Source organism: Fistularia commersonii, chromosome 1 (assembly GCF_037954325.1).
Source record: "Fistularia commersonii isolate RoL2024-O1a breed Wild chromosome 1, RoL_Fcom_v1.0, whole genome shotgun sequence".
Classification (NCBI taxonomy): Eukaryota; Metazoa; Chordata; class Actinopteri; order Syngnathiformes; family Fistulariidae; genus Fistularia; species Fistularia commersonii.
Window position 1 is genome coordinate 13,439,191 of NC_141284.1, and position 26,510 is coordinate 13,465,700.

Here is a 26,510-nt window from a genome sequence, read left to right on the forward strand (position 1 = left end):
ACCCTGTAACAGTTTATTACACTCACGTCAAGTATAAAAGTACAATACTGCTTTCGGAGATAGAAGAACAGTACGTTTGTGACAGATAAGTATCCCCTTATGAGAACATACAAAAGACAACAGCAAGAACAAAATGATCAACTAATGAACTACAGTTAGCATCAAAATTTGACTTTTGAAAATGCGCACATATTTTCAAAGAGAGGCAGCTATAACAAAAGATGGTTTGGATCTTAGGGAATGTAACAGACCACAGGACAGTGATGGCAACAGTCCAATGCCATATGGAGAAATTGACATCACCCTTGGTTTATCTGAATTCAAGGTGGGGATTTGTAACATTTAAACTATTTTTAGATTTGATGTTTACCTTCAAAAACAACTCAATCAGGTCATGGCAGCTGATAAATAATAATTAACTACAGATGGCAAGGTCAATCCAGCACAACATAAGAACCGAATTACTGGCTTTTCTCAATCTATAATGACACATTTATGACATAATGTTCTCTACCAGAAATTACACAGAATGAGGGAGTTCATTTAAGTTGAAGCAGGATTCTAATACGAATGAATGTTAATAATAAGTGGAATAGACATGCACACTGGAGTAATTTTTCTTAATACACAGCACTCGCACATATTTTGGGGGGACAAAATTACACCAGTGTGGCTTATCTAAATTTGCAGAAATATGTAAAACTTAGCAAAAACAAGAATCTCCTAGAATTTTCCGAGTGTGTGTGGTCTCACCTATCAGTGCCCTCGGGTTCCCTATGGGAAATAATGACAGCTTCTAACTGGAGCCACTTTTAAGTGGGCGTTATTGGAGCCCTTCAGTTAAGACTCACTCATGCAGACTACAAAAGCCAGGACCACGCCAGGATCTGACTCCTGTCATGAAGCAGAGTGAGAAACACAGCATTCCAACCAGGGAAATTTAAAATTAAAGTCTAGCCTTACCACCATCCTCATGCCACTAAATGCATGTTTCTAAAAAAGCAAAAATCTATGGGAGAAAGAGTTTATTTAATTTGGAAAACTCTGCTGCCCTACTTTTCAAGAGCTACAGGGCTCAAAATTGATTGTGAGTTTTAGCATTGGTAAAACTACAGAAATAAATTTTAAGCAGTCTGGCTCAAATGCTATATTACAACCAAAACATTTTTCTTTGGTTGTATTAAATGTGAATTGTAATTGTCTGTACAACCCACAGTCTGTTTGTGTATAATTTACTAACCTGACTGTAATGAGGGTAAAGAAAGACGGTCCAAAAATGACATGTCATATATTTTGGGTTGATGCTCCAAGTATTGTGGCCCTGGGTATTCCCTTGTGAGAACCCCAGCGCAATAGAAGTTATCTGAGAGGTATAACAGAGGTACACAGATTATTTCATACGCAAATCATATCAGGTGACAGCTGTGTCTCATCACTACAACCTAAATGGCAGAGATAAGGTGCTAGCGGTCACTATTCCATTTGAATGAAATGTTAAAAGGCATTGCATTTGTTAAAACTGTGATTAAAAAAACTTCAAATTCATGCACTCAATATAGAGGTTTTACATACTGTATTATACACATAGGGAATTGAGTACTACCAATGTCCCATGTTTCACATTCATATTACACAGACAATGAACAGGTTACCCCCAGGAAATGCACTTGTTCTGCTGTTGAAAAACAAGACAGAAAAACAGCCTTGTCTTCAGGAACAGCATGAAGCTCAGGAGGTTAATATTTTCACCCATCAGTGGTTTAATATGATTTAATATAAAGCTAATGCAGCCTCAGAGCGACACTGGCAAGTGTCTCCCCGAGCAGGCCTCAGTGGGGCACAGAGCATGGTCTCCTTGAACCAGTCCCAGGTCCGGATAAATGCAGAGGGCTGCGTCAGGGAGGACATTCGGTGTAAAACTTTTGCCAAACCCAAACATGCGATTCAACCACAATAACCAGATCATACCGGATCGGTCGTGGCCACCATTGGTACTGATGACCTACAGGGAACCAATGGAAACTGGGCTACTGTTGGTCAAAGAAGAAGGGTAGGAAGACGTGTTCGGAAGCAGAGAGAGAAGAGGACAGCAAGATTCTGAGACTGAGAGTAGGAACTTTGAATATCGGGACTATGGCAGGAAAAGGTCGAGTGTTGGTCAACATGATGCAGAGAAGGAAAGTGGATATACTGTGTGTCCAGGACACCAGGTGGAAAGGAAGAAAGGTTTGAAGCTTAGGAGCAAGCTTTGAGTTCTGGAATGAGTTTGATGAAGTGATGCAGAATATCCCAAGAGATGAGAGAGTAGTAATTGGTGCAGACTTCAATTGACATATTGGTGATGGCAACAGAGGGGATTAAGAAGTGATGGGCAGATTTGGTGAACAGGATAGGTACACAGAGGGACAGATGGTGGTAGATTTTGCAAAAAGGATGGAAATGACTGTAGTGAACACTTTTTTCTGGAAAAGACAGGAACATAGGGTAACTCAGAAGAGCAGAGGTAGGAGCACACAAGTGGACTACATCTTGCATAGACGAGGTAACCTGAAGGATATTAGTGACTGCAAAGTAGTAGCAGGTGAGAGTGTAGCCAGACAACATAGCATAGTGGTTTGTAGGATGATTCTGGTGACAAGGAGATCAAGAGGACAAAGGCAGAGCAGAGAACAAAGTGGTGGAAGCGGAAAAAGGAGGCGTGTTGTATGGTTTTCAGGGAGGAGTTGAGAAAGGCCCTGGGTGGTCAGGGAGAGCTTCCAGATGATTGTACAAACTACAGCTATTGTAATAAGGGATACAGGTAGGAGAGTACTTGGTGTGTCATCTGGAAGGAAAGTAGATGAGACTTGGTGGTGGAATGAAGAAGTTCAGGAGTATATACAGAGAAAGCAGTTAGCTCAGAAGTGGGACACTGACTATTGTAGACAACAAAGTAGCCAAGATTAGTAAAAGTGATGTGATGGAGGCATTGAAGAGGATGAAGAGTAGAAGGGCAGTTGGTCCTGATGATATATCTATGGAGGTGTGGAAGTGTCTAGGAGAGGCAGCGGTAGAGTTTCTGACTAGATTATTCAACAGGATCTTAGAGAGTGAGCAGATGCCAGAAGAATCGAGATGAAGTGTGATGGTGCCCATTTTTAAGAATAAGGGGGATATGCAGATTTGCGGCAACTATAGAGGGATAAAGTTGATGAGCCATACAATGAAGTTATGGGAAAGAGTAGTGGAAGCTAGACTGAGAGCAGAAGTCAGCATTTGTGAACAGCAGTATGGCTTCATGCATAGAAAGAGTACTACAGATGCAGTATTTGCTTTGAGAATGCTATAGAGAAGTACAGAGAAGGCCAGAGGGAGCTGCATTGTGTTTTTGTAGACCTAGAAAAAGCATATGACAGGGTGCCAAGAGAAGAGCTCTGGTATTGTATGAGGAAATCTGGAGTGGCAGACAAGTATGCTTGACTGACGCAGGACATGTATGTCAGCTGTGAGACAGTGGTGCCCCCCGGTCCGCAGTAAAATTGTCAAGCATTGACCGATCCGTGGCGATAAAAAGGTTGTGGACAACTGCTGTAGGGATAACAGAGAAGTTCAAGATAGAGGTGGGACTCAACCAGGGACCAGCTCTGAGCCCCTTCTTGTTTGCAGTAGTGATGGGCAGGCTGACAGATGAGGTTAGACAGGAATCTCCTTGGACCATGATGTTTGCAGATGACATCTCAAAATCTAGAGAGGAGAGGGTACGTGCTGGAAAGGAGAAGGAATGAAAGTTGGTCGCAGCAAGACAGAGTATATGTGTGTGAATGAGAGTAATTCAGGTGGAACGCTGAGGCTCCAGGGGGTGGAGATCAGGAAGTTGGAGGATTTCAGGTACTTGGGGTCAAGTAACAACAGAGTGTGTGTTACTCCAGAGCAACAGAGAGTGTGTAAAAGAGGTGAAGAGACAGGTTCAAGCAGGTTGGAAAGGGTGGACAAAAGAGTCAGGGGTACTATGTGATAGAGGAAAAGAAAGGTGTACAAGACTGTGGTGAGACCAGCGATGATGTATGGCCTTGAAACAGCTACAATGATGAAAGGACAGGAGGCGCACCTAGAGGTTGCAGAGATGAAGATGCTATGGTTCTCTTTGGGAGTGACCAGGATGGATAGGATCAGGAATGAGTCTATCAGAGGAACAGCACATGTTAGATGTCTTGGAGAGAACGTCAGAGAAGCCAGACTGAGATGGTTCGGTCATGTACAGAGGAGGGATAGTGAATATATTGGTAGACGGATGCTGGAATTGGAGCCGACAGGCAGGAGGTCTAGAGGAAGACCAAAGAGAAGATTTATGGACGTAGTGAGAGAAGATATGAAGGTAGTTGGTGTGAGAGAGAAGGACACAGAGAATAGGGTTAGATGGAGAAAGTTGATTCGCTATGACGACCCCTGAAGAGAAAAGCCAAAAGGGAAAGAAGAAGTGATTTGATATGAAGATGCTAGGCAGAAGGTTAATATTATGTTTGCTAAGATTCCACAGTGAAAACAGTTTTTACATTGTAAAGTATTGAATTTCCCAAACATACAACTTCATTAACAAGAGACTCAATGAGTAAAGGTTGAAGCCTTTACTTTCCAGATGCTCTTGAATGCATGAATGCTCAAAGGTGCTATGAACTAAATACTAACAGCAGAAAACATACAACCCTGTAGTTTCAAAACTAGTATGTAAACACTTGCTAATTTGCACAAGTATAAATTTGAGGCTTGGAATGTTGAAGTAGTATATCCAGTTACTAAGTAGATGGACCAAAACAGTAATTGGACAATATGTCAGGTTGATATACACACATTTTCTAACACTTGATAACAATAACAATAAAACTCTTGATAACAATAAAACTCTTCTCATCTCATCATCTTCAAATTAATTTGTCACTGGCGTAAATGAAACTGAGGAAAGCCAACATAGCTGGATTATTGGCTTGTTAATGTCCTGATGCTATTCAATGTGACTACATATATGAAATAATTTTCAGACAAATATTCAGGTGTCCAAGGCATTTTGGATGTTTAAATACTCTGCCCATAATGAGTGAAAGAATAGATCTTGATCTTCTCACTCATACGACACTGCTTTAACCTATCCATCATATTAGCTTTGTTAGTGTGTGAAGTAGGCCCTTTCTACTCCAATATAGATTGCATCTGGAGTTCACTACAGCACACTGCCTGCACAATTAATAGACAATTTGTATTTTTGAGGAATAATTTTGTTATTGTAAAACTACAGTGTTCTTGGTCAATCCAAAACATTAACAAACCCTCAAACCTGAGCATTTAAGTAGTGAGAGTGAAGTTTTGGCTTTCTTAAGAGAATATCTGTACACCATTATTAGGCAGCTATTAGTGTAGAATTATTATGCAACTAAATGAAAAACAAAGGTTTTCCCATCTCATGTGTTTATTTTCACATGTTAAAGTCAGAATAATAAACAAACTTAAAATTTACAAATAAAAAATTCTGAAATTTCCCTCCCAAAAAAACAATATTGGTGACCAATATTACCACCTTTCTTTTCGATAATAGTCACAAGCCTTCCATTCAGGAGTCACTCAGTTTCTTGATCTGGTCAGAATCAACTTTTTGTGCAGCCACAACCAGTTTCCCAGACACTGTTCAGAGAGGTGTACTGTTGTAACTTTTCTGTTTAATAAGCACCCCAAAGTTCTCAATAGGGCTTAAGTCAGGAGAAGAAGGGGGCCATGTCCTTATTTTTCATCTTTCTGTCCAGCCACGCAGTGGAGTACTTTGATGCAGGTGATGGAGCGTTGTCTTGCATAAAAATCAAAGGTTGAAAGATGCAGACATTTTCCTGTTCCACTGCTCGAAGACAATGTCTTCTAAATATCAGCAATAGGTCTGGGAATTGATTTTGAGTCTATTTTCAGCCCAACAAGGTCCAACTCGCTCATCTTTAATAATACCTGCCCATACCTCTACCCCACCTCTACCTTGCAGGCGTCTGAGTCAAACTGGAGCTCTGTATCCGTTACTGATCCAACCATGGGCCCGTCCATCTGGTCCATCAAGTTATTCTCATTTCATCAATCCACAAAACCATTGAAAAATCTGTCTTCAGATATTTCTTGAACCATTCTTGACATTTCAACTTATGTGTCTTGTTCAGAGGTGGTCAGGTTTCAGCCTTTCTTACCTTGGCCATGTCTCTGAGAACTGAACACCTCGTACTTCTTGACACTTCATGTAGGTTGCAGTTGATGAATATGGCAGCACATGTTAGAGTCTAACATGTTTCTCTAGTAGACTCATTCCTGATCCTATCCATCCTGGCCACTCCCAAAGAGAACCTTAGCATCTTCATCTCTGCAACCTCTAGCGCTGCCTCCTGCCTCTGCTTGAACCCGTCTCTTCACTTCTTTTCCACAGTCTACATTGCTCAGGACTGTTGACCATAAGTACATGAAACCCTCCAACTTGATCTTCACTCCCTGTAGCCTCACAGTTCGACCCAAGGTCCTCTCATTCACACACATATACTCTGTCTTTCTGCGACTAACTTTCATTCCTCTCCTTTCCAGTGCATACCTCCACCTCTCTACATTTTCCTCAACCTGTTCTGTGCTCTCACTGCAGATCACAATGTCATCTGAAAACATCATGGTCCATGGAGATTCCTGTCTAACCTCATCTGTCAGCTTGTCCATCACTACTGCAATAAGTAGGGGCTCAGAGCTGATCCCCGGTGGAGTCCCACCTCCACCTCAAACTTCACTGTTACCCCTACAGCACACCGCACCACTGTCTAACAGCTAGCATATATGTCCTGCGTCGGTCAAGCATACTTGTCTGCCACTCCAGATTTCCTCATACAATACCAGAGCTCGTCTCTTGGCACCCTGTCATATGCTTTTTCTAGGCCTACAAAAACACACTGCAGCGCCCTCTGGCCTTCTCTGTACTTCTCTATTAGCATTCTCAAAGCAATTATTGCATCTGTAGTGCTCTGTCTAGGCATGAAGCCATATTGCTTCTCACAAAAACTGACTTCTGCTCTCAGTCTAGCTTCCACTACTCTTTCCCATAACTTCATTGTTTGGCTCATCAACTTTATCCCTCTATAGTTGCAGCAATTCTGCACCCCCCCCCCTTATTCTTGAAAATGGGCATCATCACACTTCTTCCCCATTCTTCAGGCATCTGCTCACTCTCCAAGATCCTGTTGAATAATGGAGTCAGAAACTCTACCACTGCCTCTCCTAGAGACTTCCACACCCCCACAGGTATATCATCAGGATCAACTGCCTTTTCCACTCCTCATCCTCTTACATGCCTTCCTCACTTCACTTTTACTAATCTCTGCTACTTTGTGGTCTACACTAGTCCCCTCTTCTACCCTTCCGTTTTTTTAATTTTCCACATTCATACGCTCTTCAAAGTACTCTTTCCATCTTCCCATTACTCTGCTAGCATCTATCAATACATTTCCCTCTCTATCCTTAATCAAGCTACCTGTTGTACATCCTTTCCATCTTTAACTCCCTGTTTTGTTAACCTGTGTAGATCATTCTCTCCCTCCTTACTATCCAAACAAGCATACCGATCATCGTACAGGCTTTGTTTTGCCTCACTTCACTTTTACTAATCTCTGCCACTTTGTTGTCTACAATAGTCACCTCATCTACCCTTGTCATCGTACGCCCTTTGTCTTGCCTTTGCTACCTCTATCTTTGCCTTACGTTGTATCTCCCTGTACTCCTGTCCATTCTCTTCAGTCCTCTCAGTGTCCCACTTCTTCTTTGCTGACCGCTTTCTCTATATATACTCCTGCACTTCCTCATTCCACCACCAAGTCTCCTTATCTACTTTCCATCAAGATGACACACCAAGTACTCTCCTACTGTCTCCATGATCACATTAACTGTAGTTGTCCAATCATCTTGAAGCTCTCCCCAACCACCCAGAGCCTTTCTCAACTCCTCCCTGAAAACCATACAACACTCCTCCCTTTTCAGTGTCCACTACTTTGTCCTGTGCTCTGCCTTTGTCGTCTTGATTTTCCTTGTCACCAGAGTCATTCTACAAACCACCATCCTATGCTGTCTGGCTACATTCTCACCTACAACTACTTTGCGGTCACCGATCTCTTTCAGGTTACCTTTTCTATGCAAGATGTAGTCTACCTGTGTGCTCCTACCTCCTCTATTAAAATTTACCCTAAGTTCCTGTCTTTTCTGGAAAAAAGTGTTCACTACAGTCATTTCCATCCTATTCGCAAAATCTGCCACCATCTGTCCCTTTGCATTCCTACTCTGTTCACCAAATCTGCTCATCATTTCTTCATCCCCGCTATTGCCTGCACCAACATGTCCATTGAAGTCTGCACCAATTACCACTCTCTCATCTCTGGGGATATTCTGCATCCCTTCATCTCGCTCATCCCAGAACTTCTCCTTCTCCTCAAAACTCACATCCCGCCTGCAGGGCATAGCCACTAAGAACATTGAGCATAACACCTTCAATTTGCAGGTACAGACTCATAAGTCTGTCTGACAGTTTTTTTCACTTCCAGATCATTCCTTACCTACTCCTCTTCAAGATAACTGCTACTCCATTTCTCTTCTTGCCCGTACCATGATATTGCAACTGAAAGCCTGCTGCTAAGCTTCGAGCCTTACTACCTTTCCACCTGGTCTTCTGGACACACAGTAAATCCACTGTCCTTCTCTGCATCATTTCGACCAACCTTTACCTGTCATAGTCCCGATATTCAAAGTCCCTACTCGCAGTCTCAGACTCTTGCCTTTTCTCTTCTCTCTCTGCTTCCCAACACGTCTCCCTACTCTTCCTTTTTGACCTAAAGTAGCCCAGTTTCCATTGGTTCTCTGTAGGTCATCGGTACCAATGGCTGTCGTTGTTAATCTGGGCCTCCATTGTGATCTGGTTAATACGTTTGATTTGCATGTTTGGTTTTGGCAAAAGTTTTATGCCAGATGCCCTTCCTGACGCAACCATCTGCATTTATCCGGGCTTGGGACCAGCTCTGGGAATCACTGGCCGGTGCCCCCCCTAGGCTGGCTCAGGAAGACACCGGTCCGTGCCGTCCTGAGGCTGCATTTTTCTGAGGAGAAGAATCTGCCTAATAATTATGCACATCCTGATGTAGGATGTTGATATCCTTAGGTTACACCCTCCCTCATTACACAAAGACACTCCACCTAATATGCATTAAATCCAATAAGTTTTCATGTTTTAACAGCTTGGAGTTGGAAATTATGGATAAAATGATGACATGGTCAAAATTATCACTTGCCTAATAATTGTGCAGACCGTGGACATGCCAGAGAATTTGTACACAAAGGTGTTTAAGAGGTTCATCAAGGGCTGGACCAAGAATTGGAGAGGGGTCTTCATGATCTCATTCCCGTAATCAAAATAAGCAAAAGAGGATGCACATGTTGAATAGTCATAAAAATAATCACTATCATAAGATCTTCATCTGTGTAGACTAAACACACCATTCTGTTAGTGCCTGCTTTTCAACTGTGTTTGGAATTAGATAACATTAAAATCAAGTGTCAACATAAAGAGGAATAAATAATTCTGCAAAAATGGAAAGTAAAACTCTTATTGAGTTTTCTTTGACATCCCAGCATACTGCCACCCAATTGGATGGTTTGCAGTGCTGTCAGGCATGGCAGTAAGCTTACATAGTGACACAAGGTGCTGAAAGTGCTAATTGAGAATGGCCGGGAATAAAAGAGCGAGGTTTGCTACATCAACTCCTAGAATTATTGTGTAAGTATTAAATGTCTCTAAATTAATTTGTCACTGGTGTAAATGAGGCTGGAGAAAATAAATGGAGCTGCATTACTGGATGGATGCGAGCACGCGATCAGATAGGATGCCAACAAGCCAACTTTTTCCTGTTAAGTGTTCTTATAGGCATAAGTGACAAAGTCTGGAATTTGTCAATGAATACTGCCTCAAGGAAATTTTGTGGGTTGTGTTTCTGTGGCACTCCTGCAGGCCGTGAATATTGGGCAACCATGTGGTGTGTGATTGATCATGCAATAGAATCAGAAACAGATACACAGAATTACAAAATCTAGAACATTAAGCACTTGGTTAAAAAGGTGTGCTCTATATTTTCTGGGTTCTCTACATTGTGATGTCTACTGACTTGAAAAAAAAATACCTTTTTTGCAATAAACACATCTTGATAATTGCCTTTGGCCACACATTTCAAGAAGACAAAGCTCTTGTGATGAAGAGCAGCCAGCTCCACTGAGTCACTGAGACATGGCTGGTGTTGTTCAGAACAGTGTGCTCCTCTATTCATCTTTCTGTTTCTCTGCCTATCTGGAGTAGAGCAGTGGCTCTGCATTTGCCACGTGGACCCAGGCTACCAGCCAAGGCCTGTCCGCATGCCTTGCCACAATCACTCCCTGTGTGAGCTTGGTTGTAAGCTGTTCGGAAGCTACGGCTGAGACTTTTGACTTCTTTCTCCTTTTGAAATATTTTTCTGTCTGTCGCAGACATTTGCCCAGCCATGATGACAGGTTACCTGCCAAGTTGTTTGGCGGAGGTGCTGTAGCTCAGCTGTTTGCTATATACTTTTTTTTCATGCTGACTCTGAGCTTCAAAAGGCAAGTTTCTTTGCACTCATCTTGGTGCACTTGGTCAACCTCAATGTTGCTTTCATTCAAATGTTCTTGTATGACACCAATGAAAACAACACCCTTTATACAATATTGTCCCTCATTTATTATCTCTCTGTCGAGAGGCTATGTTTCTACATCAGCATTTTGGATGACTTGTAGATGACTTAAGACTGCTGAGCATTCCTGAGGTATAAGAAAATCAACTTTATGGATCATCTGGACTTAACACATTGTTTTATTTTGGAATTGAAGCTGTTCTGGATCATCTTCTAAACAGATCAAAGCCCAATGCATGTAGAATATGATACTGCATTCAAACATTCACATCACCTGTTGGCTTTCTGATTATGATTAGCAGAGCGAAAGGGCAATCAGATGTCTCAAAAACATTTTTTCTGTACAAGCTATGTGACACTGTTACATCTGTGATCCCTTTTTTTCATTTATAAGAAGTCTGAACAGTATTTGTCAATGAAAAGATCTGAGTTGTAAAGGTTTCACCTAAATGTGAGGTCTGAGCCAAGCTGAGAAAAGGTGAATTGGATTATCTGAATTGGATTATCATTAGATTTTAAGTTTTTGTAAAAGGAAAGTAGATGGGAAAAGGCAGTATTGTGGCACATTGGTTTGCGGTTCTGCCTCACCAATTACAGGATCCTGGGCTGGTTTGACTAGGGGCTGTTTCAGGGGACCTTTTTATGTGGAGTTTGCATGTTCTTCCCGTGTCTGCACGGGTGTCCTCCAGGTTCTCCGGTTTCCTCTCACAGTCCAAAAACATGCAGCAGGTTAATTTGAAAAATTGGGAAAATTGCCCAGATGTGTGAATGAGAGAGTTAATGGTTGTCTGTCTCAATATGTGGCCCTGTGATTGACTGGCAACCAGTTCAGGGTGTACCCCACCTTCACCCGAATGTAGTCGGGATAGGCTCCGGTATCTCCAACGACCCTTAGTAGGATAAGTGGTAGATAATGAATGAATGGAAGTGTATGGGGGGAATATAATGAAATCAGAAAAAAAAGAATAAAAAACATGGATACACCAGCCCATGACACTTCCATCATGTTTTTCCTTTTGGTATATCATGATGTCCCCTACTGATGTTGTTCTTCATGCACAACAGAGATATATGATGCCGCCGAACGTGATCAAGCTTCACTGGGCAAAACAATCAGGTAAAAAGTAAAAGTTTGCTGTCCCTCATCATAATTCATGTGAAATATTTTGTTTAAGAGAAACATAGTAAACAAACGCCACGCAGAAAGGGTCCTACATGCTGTGAGGCAGAAACACCTACCACTATGCCACGATTCACATTTACAAACATATAGAGCATATTTAGAGAAATTTCCTATGAATAATCAGGGTCTCATCCATTCCAGTAAGTCATGTATAACATAAGGACCCTGACAAAGTGGGATATCCCTGGGTCATATTATGCTTATAATAGTTGCTCTATAAGATAAAGCCTATTGCTTCAAAGGTGCTGCTGAGTGGACTGAAATCATAGGGGGAAGTGTATAACGTTGTTCGGTTTTTCTAGGCCCCGTCTAGATGGATTTTAGTACAGATGCAAAAACAATTCTTAAATTCAGACTTAAAAGGGCAAAGTGAGCACTCCCACTGCTCTGTACCTAAACCCCAATGCATTTGTGCCCTGACTATCCCTGACCCGATACAATTATTTAGCCCTTTATATTAGCCTATGCAATTTGACCACAGACTGCATTTCAGGGGATATTCTAATTTAGTTATCGATGTGAACAATGTAAATAAAAAAATCACAAAAATTAAACCGTTCCCCCTAAAAGTAACAGGGTCATTCATCAAATTAGATATAGTGGGTTATGGTGATATTACAAGATGCTTTAAGGTTATGTAGTTCAGAAGACTGCCAGTTTTTTTCCTGAATTATACACAGATGATTATGTGATTTTGTGAATAATCCATTGCTTCAGTAAAAGAGCAGCAAGTTAGATCTCAAGTATGACAGGGTGGGAAAGGCCTCTCTGAAGCCGCCGCTGTGGGTAACACAACAGGGTGAGGCAGTTATAAGAAAACAATAAATTTTGTCTCATGACAGTTATTGGGTGGGGATATTTTTTTTTGGCGAAGTGGACTTTGTTAATACATCTAAGATGCCTAATGACATCCTGATTCTCATCCTGCAACTGACCAGACACAAAAAATATTCCACAGATGTTGGAAAAAAGCAATATAAGACTTCTCGTTTAAATATACTTTGCATCTAAATCTTCTACACTTTTCATTCATTGCTGGTTACTGTTGAGAAGGAGCTGAAGCTAATGCCATCAAAATATCACTCGTGGGGATAAACCAAAAACATAATCTCCTATCTGCTTTGCATTAGCATGTTTGAAATTTTTGCGGGAGGAACATCATATTTTTGCGAGGACAGTTGCTCCTGTCATGCAGAGGACATTTTGGGACAAAATGTCTTTCTCATCTTCCTGTTGCTGTCACTTCTAAACATTTTTTTTTTTCTGACAGATACAGTGCCTCCCACAGCAAATTTGATTTTTATCTTCCTTTGTTCCTTTTTTAATGAAGATTATATGGCAAGATAGTTGCCATGTATCAATGGCTTGCAACACAAGCTTGTAGTTAAAATAATTTAAAAAAATCTTAATGAAGGAGGAGGGGACAGTTAATTAATTTATAGCAGCATTCAAAATGTCACAGAACTTGAACATCCCAAATGAGTTGAGATCAGCTTCTCTTACAATACACATTACTTAGAGTTATAAAAATAAAATGACCAACACTTGGGACGAGTGTGACTGAAGCTTTGATAGTTATTTAGCTGTATAACCAAACCAAACACAAAATTTATATCTGCTAACCAAAATTGCTAGCTTTTAGACCCACATACTCTCTTACTTAAAACTCATCAAAGTCATGGCGGCTCATCAGCAACCACATGATGACTAAGTGACCTCAAAGTCTTACATCAAAGTAAAGCCAGTATATACACAACAAAAACACAAGCTTTGCATACCAGGGGTTCAAAGTCCAGGCTCTTGATGACCAACCAAGTTCAACATATCAAGAGTTTTGACACTGCAAGGTGTGAAAATGCTCTATAATTTGAGACAATTTAAATTATTAACTTGTTGAGTGGACCCAGGTATACCTTGGAGAAGCCCAGAGTTGAGAAAAACAAATATTTAGTCAAAAAGCATCCAATATTAGAAGCCAAAACCCGTCAATGACACAATGTTAGCCAGTAGTCTTACAATAATCAGTGGCTAATTATGAAAACATGAGTAAATTTGACTATACTGTCTGTTGTTAAATGCCAGTCCTTCAATGAAAGGCTTTCCTGATGGTGATAAACTGCCTTTTAAAGCAAGTGAATTGAACAACCACACTTCACATGGTTAAATATGCCTAATTGCGTATGGAATCAAAACAGTCCAATATGCTTTTTGATTCACAATGCAAAACTTTATTGTGAATACAGAGGCACAATAGTTTGAGTAGCCTTTGTCAAAAGAACATTGTGATTGATTGAAGGTTCTCATGCCGAGCCCTGAAATTTCTTCAAATACCTGCATTGTAGCAATGCAACATCAGCGTACAACAAAGTTAATTATAATTTTTGTCTTTTACCCCAGTAGTGTAATTGTTCCAGTGGTGCTAATGCTCATCTCTGCTTTAAAAGAAAATTTCTGACTCACCTGTTAGCGTTTAATAATCATAATAATTAGGCCAAAGGCCAAAGGGGGATCTCCTGAAAAGAGTGCCAATGTGTTACTTTACTTATTTTAGTGGAACATTTTTATCTGCATAGTATATCCCTGTCATATAACAGCCAAACAAAACCTCAAAAGATAGATGTACCCTGGGAGATATACAATTAAACTAATAAAAATGAAAAAAAAAAAAATCATAATTCATCCTGGATAATAATCAAATGCAATTCATGCAAGAACGTCGGTCTCTTGGAGAGCTAAATTTTGCACATTCTTTCTATATCTTCACAACGAAACTTAGGAAGAACAAAGCAGGCCTGCCTAAGACTGATCTTCTTTTGGCATGTACCCTGTTGGCATGGAGGCTGTATTTGTAGTTTACTATATACTAAGGGGGAATTTAAAACCGGCAACAATCAATAGTATGGAAGAAGGTTATGTGAAACAGTCAGCCAATGACAGGCTTATTCCAAAAATTTTAATCATAATGGAGGCAAATTTAACCCAGTTAAAACATACACTATGAAGCTATATCATAAATTCCATTTACAATGGATATATGTTATTAAAGCTTAATATAAAATGTTGAAGTACAATCATTCATCATGGATAGGGATCAACAGACAAGAGAATGTGATTATTTTAGAGGGTTGCAGGTCTCTAAATTGGATATGGTTGGAATCAGAGGCAATGTATGATTATCTAATATGCAAAAACATACTGTCTTCTTCGTCTTCACCTTTCGGCTTTTCCCTTCATGGGTCGCCACAGCGAATCCACCTTCTCCATCTAACACTATTCTCTGTATCCTCCCCTCTCACACCAAATACCGTCATATCCTCTCTAATTACATCCATTAATCTTTCCTTTGGTCTTCCTCGAGACTTCCTGCCTGGCAGCTCCAATTCCAGCATTCGTCTACCAATATATTCACTATCCCTCCTCTGTGCATGACCAAACCATCTCAGTCTCGCTTCTCTCCAAAACATCTAATAAGAGCCATCCCTCTGATAGACTCATTCCTGATCCTATCTATCCTCGTCACTTCCAAAGACAACCTTAGCACCTTCGTGTCTACAACAAATAGCTCTGCCTCCTGTCTTTTTGTCATTGAAACTGCTTCTAGGCCATACAGCAGCTGGTCTCACCTCTATCATGTACACCTTTCCTTTCATTCTGGCTGATAGTCTTCTATCGCACAGTACTCCTGACACTTTTCTCCACCCATTCCAGCCTGCTTGAATCCGTCTTTTCACCTCTTTTACACACTCTCCGTTGCTCAGGACTGTTGACCCCAAGTACCTGAAATCCTCCAACCTGATCTCCACTCCCTGTAGCCTCACCGTTCAACCCGAGGTCCTCTCATTCACACACATATACTCTGTCTTGCTGAGATTAACTTTCATTCCTCTCCTTTCCAGCGCATACTTCCACCTCTTTAGATATTCCCTAACATGTTCAGTGCTCTCTCTGCAGATCACAATGTCATCTGAAAACATCATGGTCCATGGAGATTCCTGTCTAACCTCATCAGTCAGCCTGTCCATCACTGCAAATAAGTAGAGCTCAGAGCTCATCCCTGGTGGAGTCCCACCTCCACCTCAAACTTCACTGTTACCCCTAACGCACCACTGTCTCACAGCTAGCATATACGTCCTGCACCAGTCTAACATACTTCTCTGCCATTCCAGATTTCCTCATACAATACCAGAGTTCCTCTCTTGGCACCCTGTCATATGCTTTTTCTAGGTCTACAAAAACACAATGCAGCTCCCTCTGGCCTTCTCTGTACTTCTCTGTTAGCATTCTCAAAGCAAATACTGCATCTGTAGTACTTTTTCTTGGCATGAAGCCATACTGCTGTTCACCAACGCTGAATTCTGCTCTCAGTCTGGTTTCCACTACTCTTTCCCATAACTTTATTGTATGGCTCATCAACTTTATCCCTCTAAAACTGCTGCAATTCTGCACTTCCCCCTTATTCTTAAAAATGGGCACCATCACACTTTGTCTCCATTCTTCAGGTATTTTCTCACTTTCTAAGGTCCTGTTGAATAATCTAGTCAGAGACTCTACCGCTGCCTCTCCTAGACACTTCCACACCTCCATAGGTATATCATCAGGATCAACTGCCTTTCCACTCCTCATCCTCTTAAATGCCTCCCTCACTTCACTTTTAATAATCTCTGCTACTTTGTGGTCTATAACAGTCACATCTACTCTTGCCTCTGTTTAATTTTCCACACTCATCAGCTCTTCAAAGTACTCTTTCCATCTTCCCATCACTCTTCTAGCATCTGTCAATACGTTTCCCTCTCTATCCTTAATAACCCAGACCTGTTGTACATCCTTTCCATTGTTATTTCTCTGTGTTGCCAACCTGTGTAGATCATTCTCTCCCTCCTTACTGTCCAACCGAGCATACAGGTCATCGTACGCCCTCTGTTTTGCCTTTGCTACCTCTATCTTTCCCTTACGTTGTATCTCCCACTTCTTCTTTGCTAAATGCTTTCTCTGTATATACTCCTGCACTTCCTCATTCCACCACCAAGTCTCCTCATCTACTTTCCTTCCAGATGCTACCCCAAGAGGTCTCCTACCTGTCTCCCTGATAACACAAGCTGTAGTTGTCCAATCATCTGAAAACTCTTTCTCTGACCACCGACAGCCTTTCTCAACTCCTCCCTGAAAACCATACAACACTCCTCCCTTTTCAGCTTCCACCCCTTTGTCCTGTGCTCTGCCTATGTCTTCTTGATTTTCCTTGTCACCAGAGTCATCCTACAAACCACCATCCTATGCTGTCCAGCTACATTCTCACCTAGAACTACTTTGCAGTCACCGATCTCTTTCAGGTTACCTCGTCTATACAAGATGGAGTCTACCTGCGTGCTCCTACCTCCACTTTTATAAGTTACCCTATGTTCCTGTATTTTCTGGAAAAGCCATTATTTCCATCCTTTTTGCAAAATCTAACACCATCTGTCCCTCTGCGTTCCTATCTTGTGTCCCAAATCAACTTGTCACTTCTTCATCCCCTCTATTGCCTGCCACAACATGCCCACTGAAGTCTGCAACAATTACCACTCTCTCATCTCTGGGGATATTTTGCATCACTTCATCTAGCTCATTCCAGAACTTCTCCTTCTCCTCAAACTCACATCCCACCTGCGGGGCATAGACACTAACAACATTAAGCATCACACCCTCAATTTCCAATTTCTAATTCCTAACAAACTCCTCCTTCAAGATAACTCCGCCTCCATTTCTCTTCTTGTAAGTACCATAATAGTACAACTTGAAGCCAGCTCCTAGGCTTTTAGCCTTGCTACCTTTCCACCTGGTCTCATGGACATGCAGTATATCCACCTTCCTTCTCTGCATCATGTCGACCAACTCTCTACCTTTTCCTGTCATAGTCCCAATATTCAAAGCCCCTACTCTCAGTCCCAGACTCTTGCCTTTCATCCTCTCTCTTTGCTTTCAAACACACTTTCCTCCTCTTCTTCTTTGACCTACAATAGCCCATTTTCCATTGGTTCCCGGTAGGTCATCGGTACAGATGATGGCCGTTGTTAACCCAGGCCTCCACAGATCCAGTTTGATCTGGTTATTATGATTGATTCGCATGTTTGGTTTTGGCAAAAGTTTTACGCCAGATGCCCTTCCTGACGCAACCCTCTGCATGTATCCGGGCTTGGGACTGGTTCAGAGAGACATTGGCCTGTGCTGCCATGAGGCTGCATTCAACAACTTACTCTCTGTGTTAATCAAATTTGATCAAAATGAAAACCAGAAGAAAAAACTGAAGGCAAGTGGGAAGGAGTCGGGGTTTCAATACCATAACCTCAACACTTTGGAACTCATGGTATTGATACCCCAACAAGTAGTTGAGAATCCTATAGAGTCAACAGAATTCTCAACTACTTGACATATTTATCATATTTTTATACAAGAACTGATTCATTTGTGAGCTGTTTTTTTTTTTTTATACTTGGTTACTCTCTAAGTCCAAAGTATAGCCAGCGCATGGCAATATTTCTTACTCAGAAGTAAACTACCTTTCAAATAGAAAATAAAAATACAGTAGGCAACCTTGCTAACCATCAAATCCAACAAGGATGGGATCAGATGGCCTGGAAAGAATGGAAAAACAGACAAGAAGAATAATATTTCTTAATTTTCACTTTATATATATCAAAGGAATTATTTTACCATGAGAGCAATGTTGAGTGTTTAAGAAAAACAATTTACAAAGTCTTGTTTTGATTATATTCGGATTCATCAAACACTGAGCCATTCCTGCATGATCTTTTACCTATTAGGCAAAGTAAACAACCTTTCTCTCACACGCTTTATGTGACTCACAGCATGGCCATGTTATTACTCATTCCACACACAAACACATCCTATCATTTCTACAAATATTGAAATAATTTATACTTTATCATTCATTCATTGAAACATGATATCAATTTGTCATTGTATAGCCTTACAGATGTATTATACAGATAAAAAGAAGAGCATTGGCAAGTATGTGTAAAATCTATTTTACCTCTAAAAATGATACAATAAATGACTAATTCCAATCCTTACTTGTACAACCATAGTACATTGCTGTACACAAGAGGCTGGAGTCAGTCAGTTTAAAGTGGTAAGCCTCTCTCCACGTGTTAATATCAGTAAATGAAAAAGAAAGCTGTGTTACTTTTATGGAGCTGACACTGCTCAACCTTTGCCAGCCCTATCATTATGCTATGATGGGGGGCTGACTCCTCTGTGGCAGTACCCAGGCTAGTGCCAGGCCACAGACTGTGTTCACCCGAAAAGGCTCAGGCAAAGGGCAGGCCACTACTGTGGAGACAGGACAGGAATTTGTTCCATTTCCCAAAGAAAATCAATCAAAACTTATTTTAGAAAAGGAAATGCCAGGATCTGAAGTCACAGATTCAAGCCTTGACTTATTTTTTTATGAGAGAATGCTCAAGAGGGAGTGATAAAGAATATGCTATTTCATTTAAAATGTGATCTAGATGATTGATCTGACATTGTCAGAGGAAAAAAGACAACTGAAAATGTGGAAATTTAGGCCATAACTCAATGTCCCAGGAAAAAAGGGGTGTCATTAGTGTTGAAACCGAGATAAGATGCTGTCTGTTGGGTTTCTGAACTAAACAAGCAGGTTCCCAAATACCTGGTTTCAATTAGGAACATAGACTGGTGGAAGCTTCTGCAGAGAAGAAAGGTAACCACATAACAAAGCATATTTACATTTTATGACCACCCTTTTTACAGCCACTGATGTGGAAGGAATGACTTACTCTGAAAGATATTTAGTGTGACATCTAATGTAAACCAAGGAGTGAGAAAGGATTAAGGCCGGGTGAAAGAAAAGGTCTATTTTTAAAGCCATACAGCTGCGGTTTTCAGATGTCCACTCCACATCATCCCCAGGAGACTCTTGTGCAAGTGTAAATTCTCATTTAGAAAAAGGCCTAAAAAAAGGTCACTCTAATAAACTGAAATGAGTTTGTTTTGCCACATGGAGGAGCCCACATCAGAACCTTCATGCTGGCGTTGCTATTGTTACTGCTATCAATTAGGATTAAAAAAAGGTTTTGAAAAAAGGTTGTATTACAAACTGGGGTTGTGGGTCTTGATCATGTATGAGGGTGTCTACTACATGGTATAGTCCTGCTGTATTATTGTGCGGACCATAATCCCGGTTCATGGACAATCTCTTGGTTTGATTCATGTGTTGATTTTGTCGAATTATCAAAGAAAAAATCGAAAGTGTGACAACACAACTCACCTCACAGATAGAGTTCTCCACATCTCCTTGACACATACAGCACAACATTAACGTAACAAGAGTTTGATCTTCCTCTCTGTCACGCTGGTCCTCCTCTAAGTCACAAAGTGGCAAGTAAACCTAGCGTGGGGAATCAGTACTGGTCACTCTTATGGTACTGATTTCCCATCTTAATATTGTATTTTTATGACGCCCTCTCCTACATGCTGAGGTTTTTCCATTGGGTTGCGTGGTTTCTCTAGTGGTACAATAGGGTCTTAAAAAATGAATAAAAAACACACACTGTCAAGACATTGATTATAGATGGAGAATCTTCACTTCATGCAGGAATTTTAAGGATTCCAAGAGACTCCTCCATCTTTCAAAAATGGCAGTCTGCAAAAGAGGGGAGTCTCCATGCCAATATGGGTGATGTTCAAGCCAATAAGCGTAAACAATAGGCAGGGGCATGGAGGAATTTCAAAAGGGCTCCTTGGGTCTAAGAGTGTCAACCAATTGCAGACTTCCTCAGGCATTTAACTTTCCACCTTAGACATGATTGAGTTTCTTGATTGGTTTGGGTAACTCTCAGCAACCTATTCTCTCATAAATGGCTTGGCTGCAGTACATTGAGATTTTCTTAGAGCAACAACTGAAACACGAGTCAAAATTATTTAATAACCAAGGTTTGTCTTCGGCAGAGACTACAATGAAGATTCCATATTTCAAGGTTGTTTGTAATAGTGCAAGAGGAATCACCTGGTTGGCTTACCAACTAACAGATAGTGAGTGAGACAATGCACAAACTGTGTCTGAAAAAAGTATTTAAGTGTTTAACTTTATGTATCAGCAAAACTCCAATGGCCAGTGACGATATTGTCATGTGCTAAATTGCTAAGGAATATGCGAAGGAATATGTTGGGGAAGCAGCAACTTGTTCAAGACTGAACAAATAAGGAATAAATTGCAAATAAGAATATCAGGATTCTCTTTAAATTCGATAGCTGTGGTCCACTGTGTTTGGTCAAGTAAAGATCAGCCTTCTGAGATTCCCATGACTACTCTATGTCATGGAATTGCAATCGAAAAATTTTATCAATGTAATGTCAATTCAACAACCTTGGACGAAGCATGCGACTCACTCCTCTCCCTTTCATTGCCACTACTTTTACAAGTTGACTGCAGAGGAATAAACCAGCTCTGACTCAGCTGTTTCAGGGAGATTAACTGATTCAGCTTTGTGAGACGAAAAGGGAGTCAAAACATAGTGAACAGCAGAGATAGGAAATTGCCGTAACAATAGGTAAAGAAAATGACTTTTTACTGGCAAAGACACTGGCTGAAACTGGCTGAAACATATAAACTGTGAATGTTGGACTTGTTCTAGAATGTGAACTCAAGTACAACATTCAGTTTGTATGAGTTATCAGCCCTTCATGCACCTGAGAAACTAAATATGTGCAGGAGTACTGACCCCTGTTATTACCAGCATTCACCAAAATGCAAACAGGTAGACAAGATATGGATACTTAGGAAAGTGCTCAAGTCTGTGTAATCTCTATCTCAAAAGCATGAACAGAACCATAGGTTTGGCTGTATCTTCTTTCTCAAAGTAGGGCTGTCAGCTGCAATATGACTAGGCTTCTGAGGGGACAAACAATGTTCTTTCATGTTGCATTGCAAGAGCTGGAGGCTTTGCTGCTTAAAGAAGAGACTTGGATTATAACAAGAGAGTCTTAAAAGGCAGGAATGCGTGGGAAGAGGGAAACTTGTCTATCAGAATAAAATCAACGAACAGTAGATTCTTTTTATTTTCAGTCAATGAAAAACGGGCTCTCTAATGCAAATTTTCCACATCACCTTGTAACAGCAATGGTCAATGCAATCTATTTTTCAAAAGTAAATTTCATATATACTTTCTTGTCATTCCTAATATTGTTTTTCAGAAACTCGTAAGAGTATTGGAGACACCCCCAAAACTAATCCTGCAAGTTAATTACCCTACTCTGCCACTGACAACTCCAGCTTTAGTGTGGGAAAAGAATGCATTTATATTCTACAATTAATATCATTAGCGATTTCCACAGGTTGCTGCCGAAAGAAATGAAAAAGCCAAATTCTATTGCACATTTTGCAATTCTAGTTCTTAATGTATTAAAGTGAACATCAAGTGAGCTTCTAGCAATGGCTAAGCCAAAAAAATACATTGTCAATATATCTGATTTAAAGTAGGTACCTGATATTTTAACCAATATGAAACAACCATACGCATCGTTAGGACTAAAGAAGCCTCTCAGATGAGTGGTGAAACATCTTCAAGTGAAGAAATTCAAGTCCAATTGCCAGATTTCACCATGACCTGGAAGACTGAAAACCTCCACAGACATAATCATCAAGTTTATCAATAATTATACTGGCAACTTGGTCTTTGCAAGCCTCACCATTCCATGCTCCAGCTCTGGTAACCTTATCTGTTCTTTTACTTTCCTTCCTCAGATGTACTTCAGCTCTAAATTCTGAAGCTCTCACCTTACTGGCTTGCATTCCCTGCAGCAACCCATCCAGTTCTTCTTACTCTCTTTTTCCAAAGCATGCAGCCCTCTGCTCATTGAAAAGTAGAACCAATGCCAAATGACAATTCAACCAAAGCAAGCAATCTGATTCCCAGTTCAACCAAGGCATTCATGATTTTTACATATAAAAGCAAAGTGGTCTACAGAGAAAAGAACCATAATTTATTGCACCACTAACTCCAGAGGCCATTGAGTAAAAGATAATCCAAGTCTTCAGAGTGTGATGATGCTAAATGACAAAAAAAGCTGTTCTTGTGTACCGGTAAATGGCCCACATACATCAAAATGTATTCAAATTCAAGAGAAGTAGGTGCAAATAAATCTTTTCCAATAAAATTCTACTTCTAATTCTTATTTTACAAAATTTATTTCAGAGACAAACCAGATCAAGATAGGGTCAATATGTCTGAGTTCTTTTTTGGCAGATACCATAGACATTTCTAACCCAGCATCACAGTCTATTTGATCCGTTTGTTATATGAAAAATCCTGGCTAGCTGCCAGACTGACATCAGTGTTCAGTTATAGATAGGTTTTGATGACAGTGTCTGTGTCGACCATGATGATAACTGACACTTGTTGTTTCTGTTTTTAAGTTACATTGTTTACAAACCAAAATCAAATATCTACCAAGCAATCAAATGTAAACATCCACACAATGACACCTTGTAACATTTGGTACAATACTTAATAGTATTATGCATTGAGTCTCTTTAACTATAACATCATTTAAATCTTGTCGAATAAAAATATAGTAACAGAATATTATGATGAATAGAACAGTCATATGGATACTTTTCATTATAAGTATTTTTGATGGCATTCACAGCTGTATACTTATGCCATGAATAATGGAATCAATTGATTGTTCCTTTTATCTGTTTCTGATTTGGCTCTGAAAATTTGGTATCAGTTTTGTTGTACCATGATTTTGCCAAATATTACTCTAACAGCAGACATTACAGAAATGTGTAAACAACCAATGGCAATTCTGCAGCAGGGTTAAAGACAGAGATCTGAGTAAAAGGGATCTGCCTGTAGCTCAGCCTACAGGCAGACTTAGATCAGACAATCAAATTGGACCTGGAAAAGGAAAAAGAATGTACACCGCAAATGTAACAATAGTATGCAGCTTGAAACACTACATTCCCAAAAGACTGCTAAAATATCAAGAACCATTATCTAAAGAGTTGCAACGATGGAAAATCATAAATTACTTCAGTGTGTCACCTCAAGCTTTGTTTTACTTTTTTCCCTTCTTTACCTCTGACATCATTTCACATGATCTCAGAGGATCATGCAGTGGGAAAGGGCAAAAAACAGAAAAACAAAAATAAAAACAGGCAGGCCAATATTGAGGATTCTGGTAAAGACAGTTTGTTTTTCTTCCACTTATATTTGTCAACTGTCGTTTTTTTAATCACAGAACAAAATTGCAATGTTATTTCTGTCTTTGAAATTATTATTTCCCACTATCCATGCAATGCAATAAGGTCGGCGATAACTTATCACGTCTTGGACCAGGCCCAATCAGGCCTTGAAATTTTCTAAACTTATAAATTTATATCTGTCGAGTTTTGTTCTGTACTATATGATATGAGAGCAATCTTAAAGTCCTACCCTAAACTCAGACAATATGCTTCAAGATGATAAGCATGATTTATCAATTGAGAAGCTCTAAACTATGGTGTTCAGTACTAAACTGATTCAATGATATACAATGAAATGTAAATTATTGTGACATAATACCCATCAAACTCCCAACATTTCCTTGGATGGTAGAGAGCTCACTGGGGAACAGTGGTGAGATCAATCTGGCAAGAAGGCTTTCGTACCAGAAAAGACACATCCAAAACAGAGCTGAGACTGCAAAAAATGACTACAAAAGGATACCACTTTTCTTATTTTATATTTATGAAACCCTATTTATTATAAAATTTTATCATAACATGCATTAGCTTATTCCCTGACTCATATCCATGTATCGGTCTTGTCTTTTTAGTAATTCCACTGTTTTTGTCAGAATGCAATCAGAGACAATTCAATCCTTTAAAGTTTCCATAAAGCTTGTTTTAATTATTTTAGAATTTGCTCTACAAAAAACTGACATCATATATACAGTAACTTCTAACAATATCTACTCTAATATTCAGAATGTCACAGTGGTTCACTTGGAATTTGGCAGAATCCATGTTCCAAGATTTAGATGGACCTCTGTTTGTTCCGCGTGTCCGCATGCATTCCATTTGACTTGCATAAAAAAGTGCGTTGGTACACAGGCTCATTACAAAAAGAGGAAAGAAACAAGGGCATAGTGATGAATCATTTCAAATGTATCACCAAAACTCAGGAACCAGATACAGTACCATCAATAAATAAATAAATAAATAAATAAATAAATAAATAAATAAATAAATAAATGAATAAATAAGGTATACGACCATGTCAGAAAATATAAATATATATACAGCTGCAGTGCTAAAAGTTTGAAAGATTTATTAGGTCAGGCCACCAGAATAACATAACATAGTGAGATTGCTATGAACAAAGTCAGGAATGTCAGTCTGAAGCAAATACTGAGCAAAGGTTTGTGGTTGATGGGTCTCAAGAGATTCTGCTGGGATTGAGTCACTGTGAAAGTCAGGTGGCAAAAATAACGCCTTCCTTCTGTCATGGTCATTCATTTTTGAAAAAAAAAAGAAGAAACAGCACATCTGCACTCTTTTCACTTTAGCAACTGTCACCAAAATTATCACAGTATTTTATAAAGATACAAGACAAATGTAATAAATTTTGCAAAAAGACATAAACTGGTGAGCTGGCCATTGGATACTGAGTTGTTGGGGTTAAGATAAATGGAGCCTTATGTGAAAAGTGAGTATGAGCCCTCCTCCTTTCAAACGGGCCTCATCTCATCTGATTTTTAAGTGGTCTCACTGTAGCAAAAAGGTCTATTAAGGCTCATCAAATAAAAAAAAAACATTTAAGGTTGGGAAGGTGTAGATGGGTGAAATGTCAAATTTTCTATGGCTGCATATAGTTCAGAATTCTAGAAAAGTCCTCAAAGGGAAAAAGAGGGTCTCATTTCCCTAACTTTAAGCTTATCAGTACACTCTGGCTTTTCGTGCACCTTTTTAAAAAGGGGGGCTATAAAGGACTCTTGCTCCTGAATTTCAAAGAGCACTGTTAGGAAAATGTGATTATTAAAGGAATCTGTAACGTGGCATCCCATGTGAACTGCATCTGGATCATAATTTGTTTTGAGGAGTCAGGACGGCTTGCCCTAAGACTCCACAGCCAAGCAATCATTAGCACAGGGATATCTGACCAATATAAAGCATTTTTCTATGGGTTTAAGTGAAGCTGAGCTTTTGACTATTGAGCCTCTGTGATTTTCAAAATGTCAATCAGAAGTTTGAATAGAAATCCCAGCAAGTGAAATAAATATTCTACAGGCGAGTTGATATAATTGCAAGGCCACAATGCTAATGGCAGTGGGAGTGAACGGAATCATCATACTCTCGGCACGCCAGCGGAAGCATTTAGGAACTTGCAAAAAGAAAGAGTCCTACAGCATATGTTGCCTGTTAGTGATTCATGTCAGCCTACCTCGCTGTCGGTGCCTCTGGCACTGTCCTTTTCCTCTTCATCTGTTTCTTGGAGGAGCTCAGCCAGACGCTCTCTCTCTGCCTGTGTCAAAAGCACTTGGCCCCCTTTGCCACTTACAAGCTATCGACACACACATTTGAAAGAAAACAATAAGACATTCAA

The 26,510-nt window shown here is 40.0% G+C and overlaps 1 protein-coding gene and 1 pseudogene across 1 annotated transcript in view; both read right to left on the bottom strand.

The window, feature by feature from the left end:
- fsip1 (fibrous sheath interacting protein 1) overlaps positions 1–26,510 on the bottom strand; it is a 38,159-nt gene that overhangs the window by 9,926 nt on the left and 1,723 nt on the right. Inside the window, exon 7 of the mRNA XM_086169616.1 lies at positions 26,349–26,468. Coding sequence (XP_086025742.1) covers positions 26,349–26,468 — 120 coding nt within the window. The remainder of the gene's footprint in view (positions 1–26,348; positions 26,469–26,510) is intronic.
- LOC147237430 (uncharacterized) lies at positions 1,793–17,171 on the bottom strand (annotated as a pseudogene).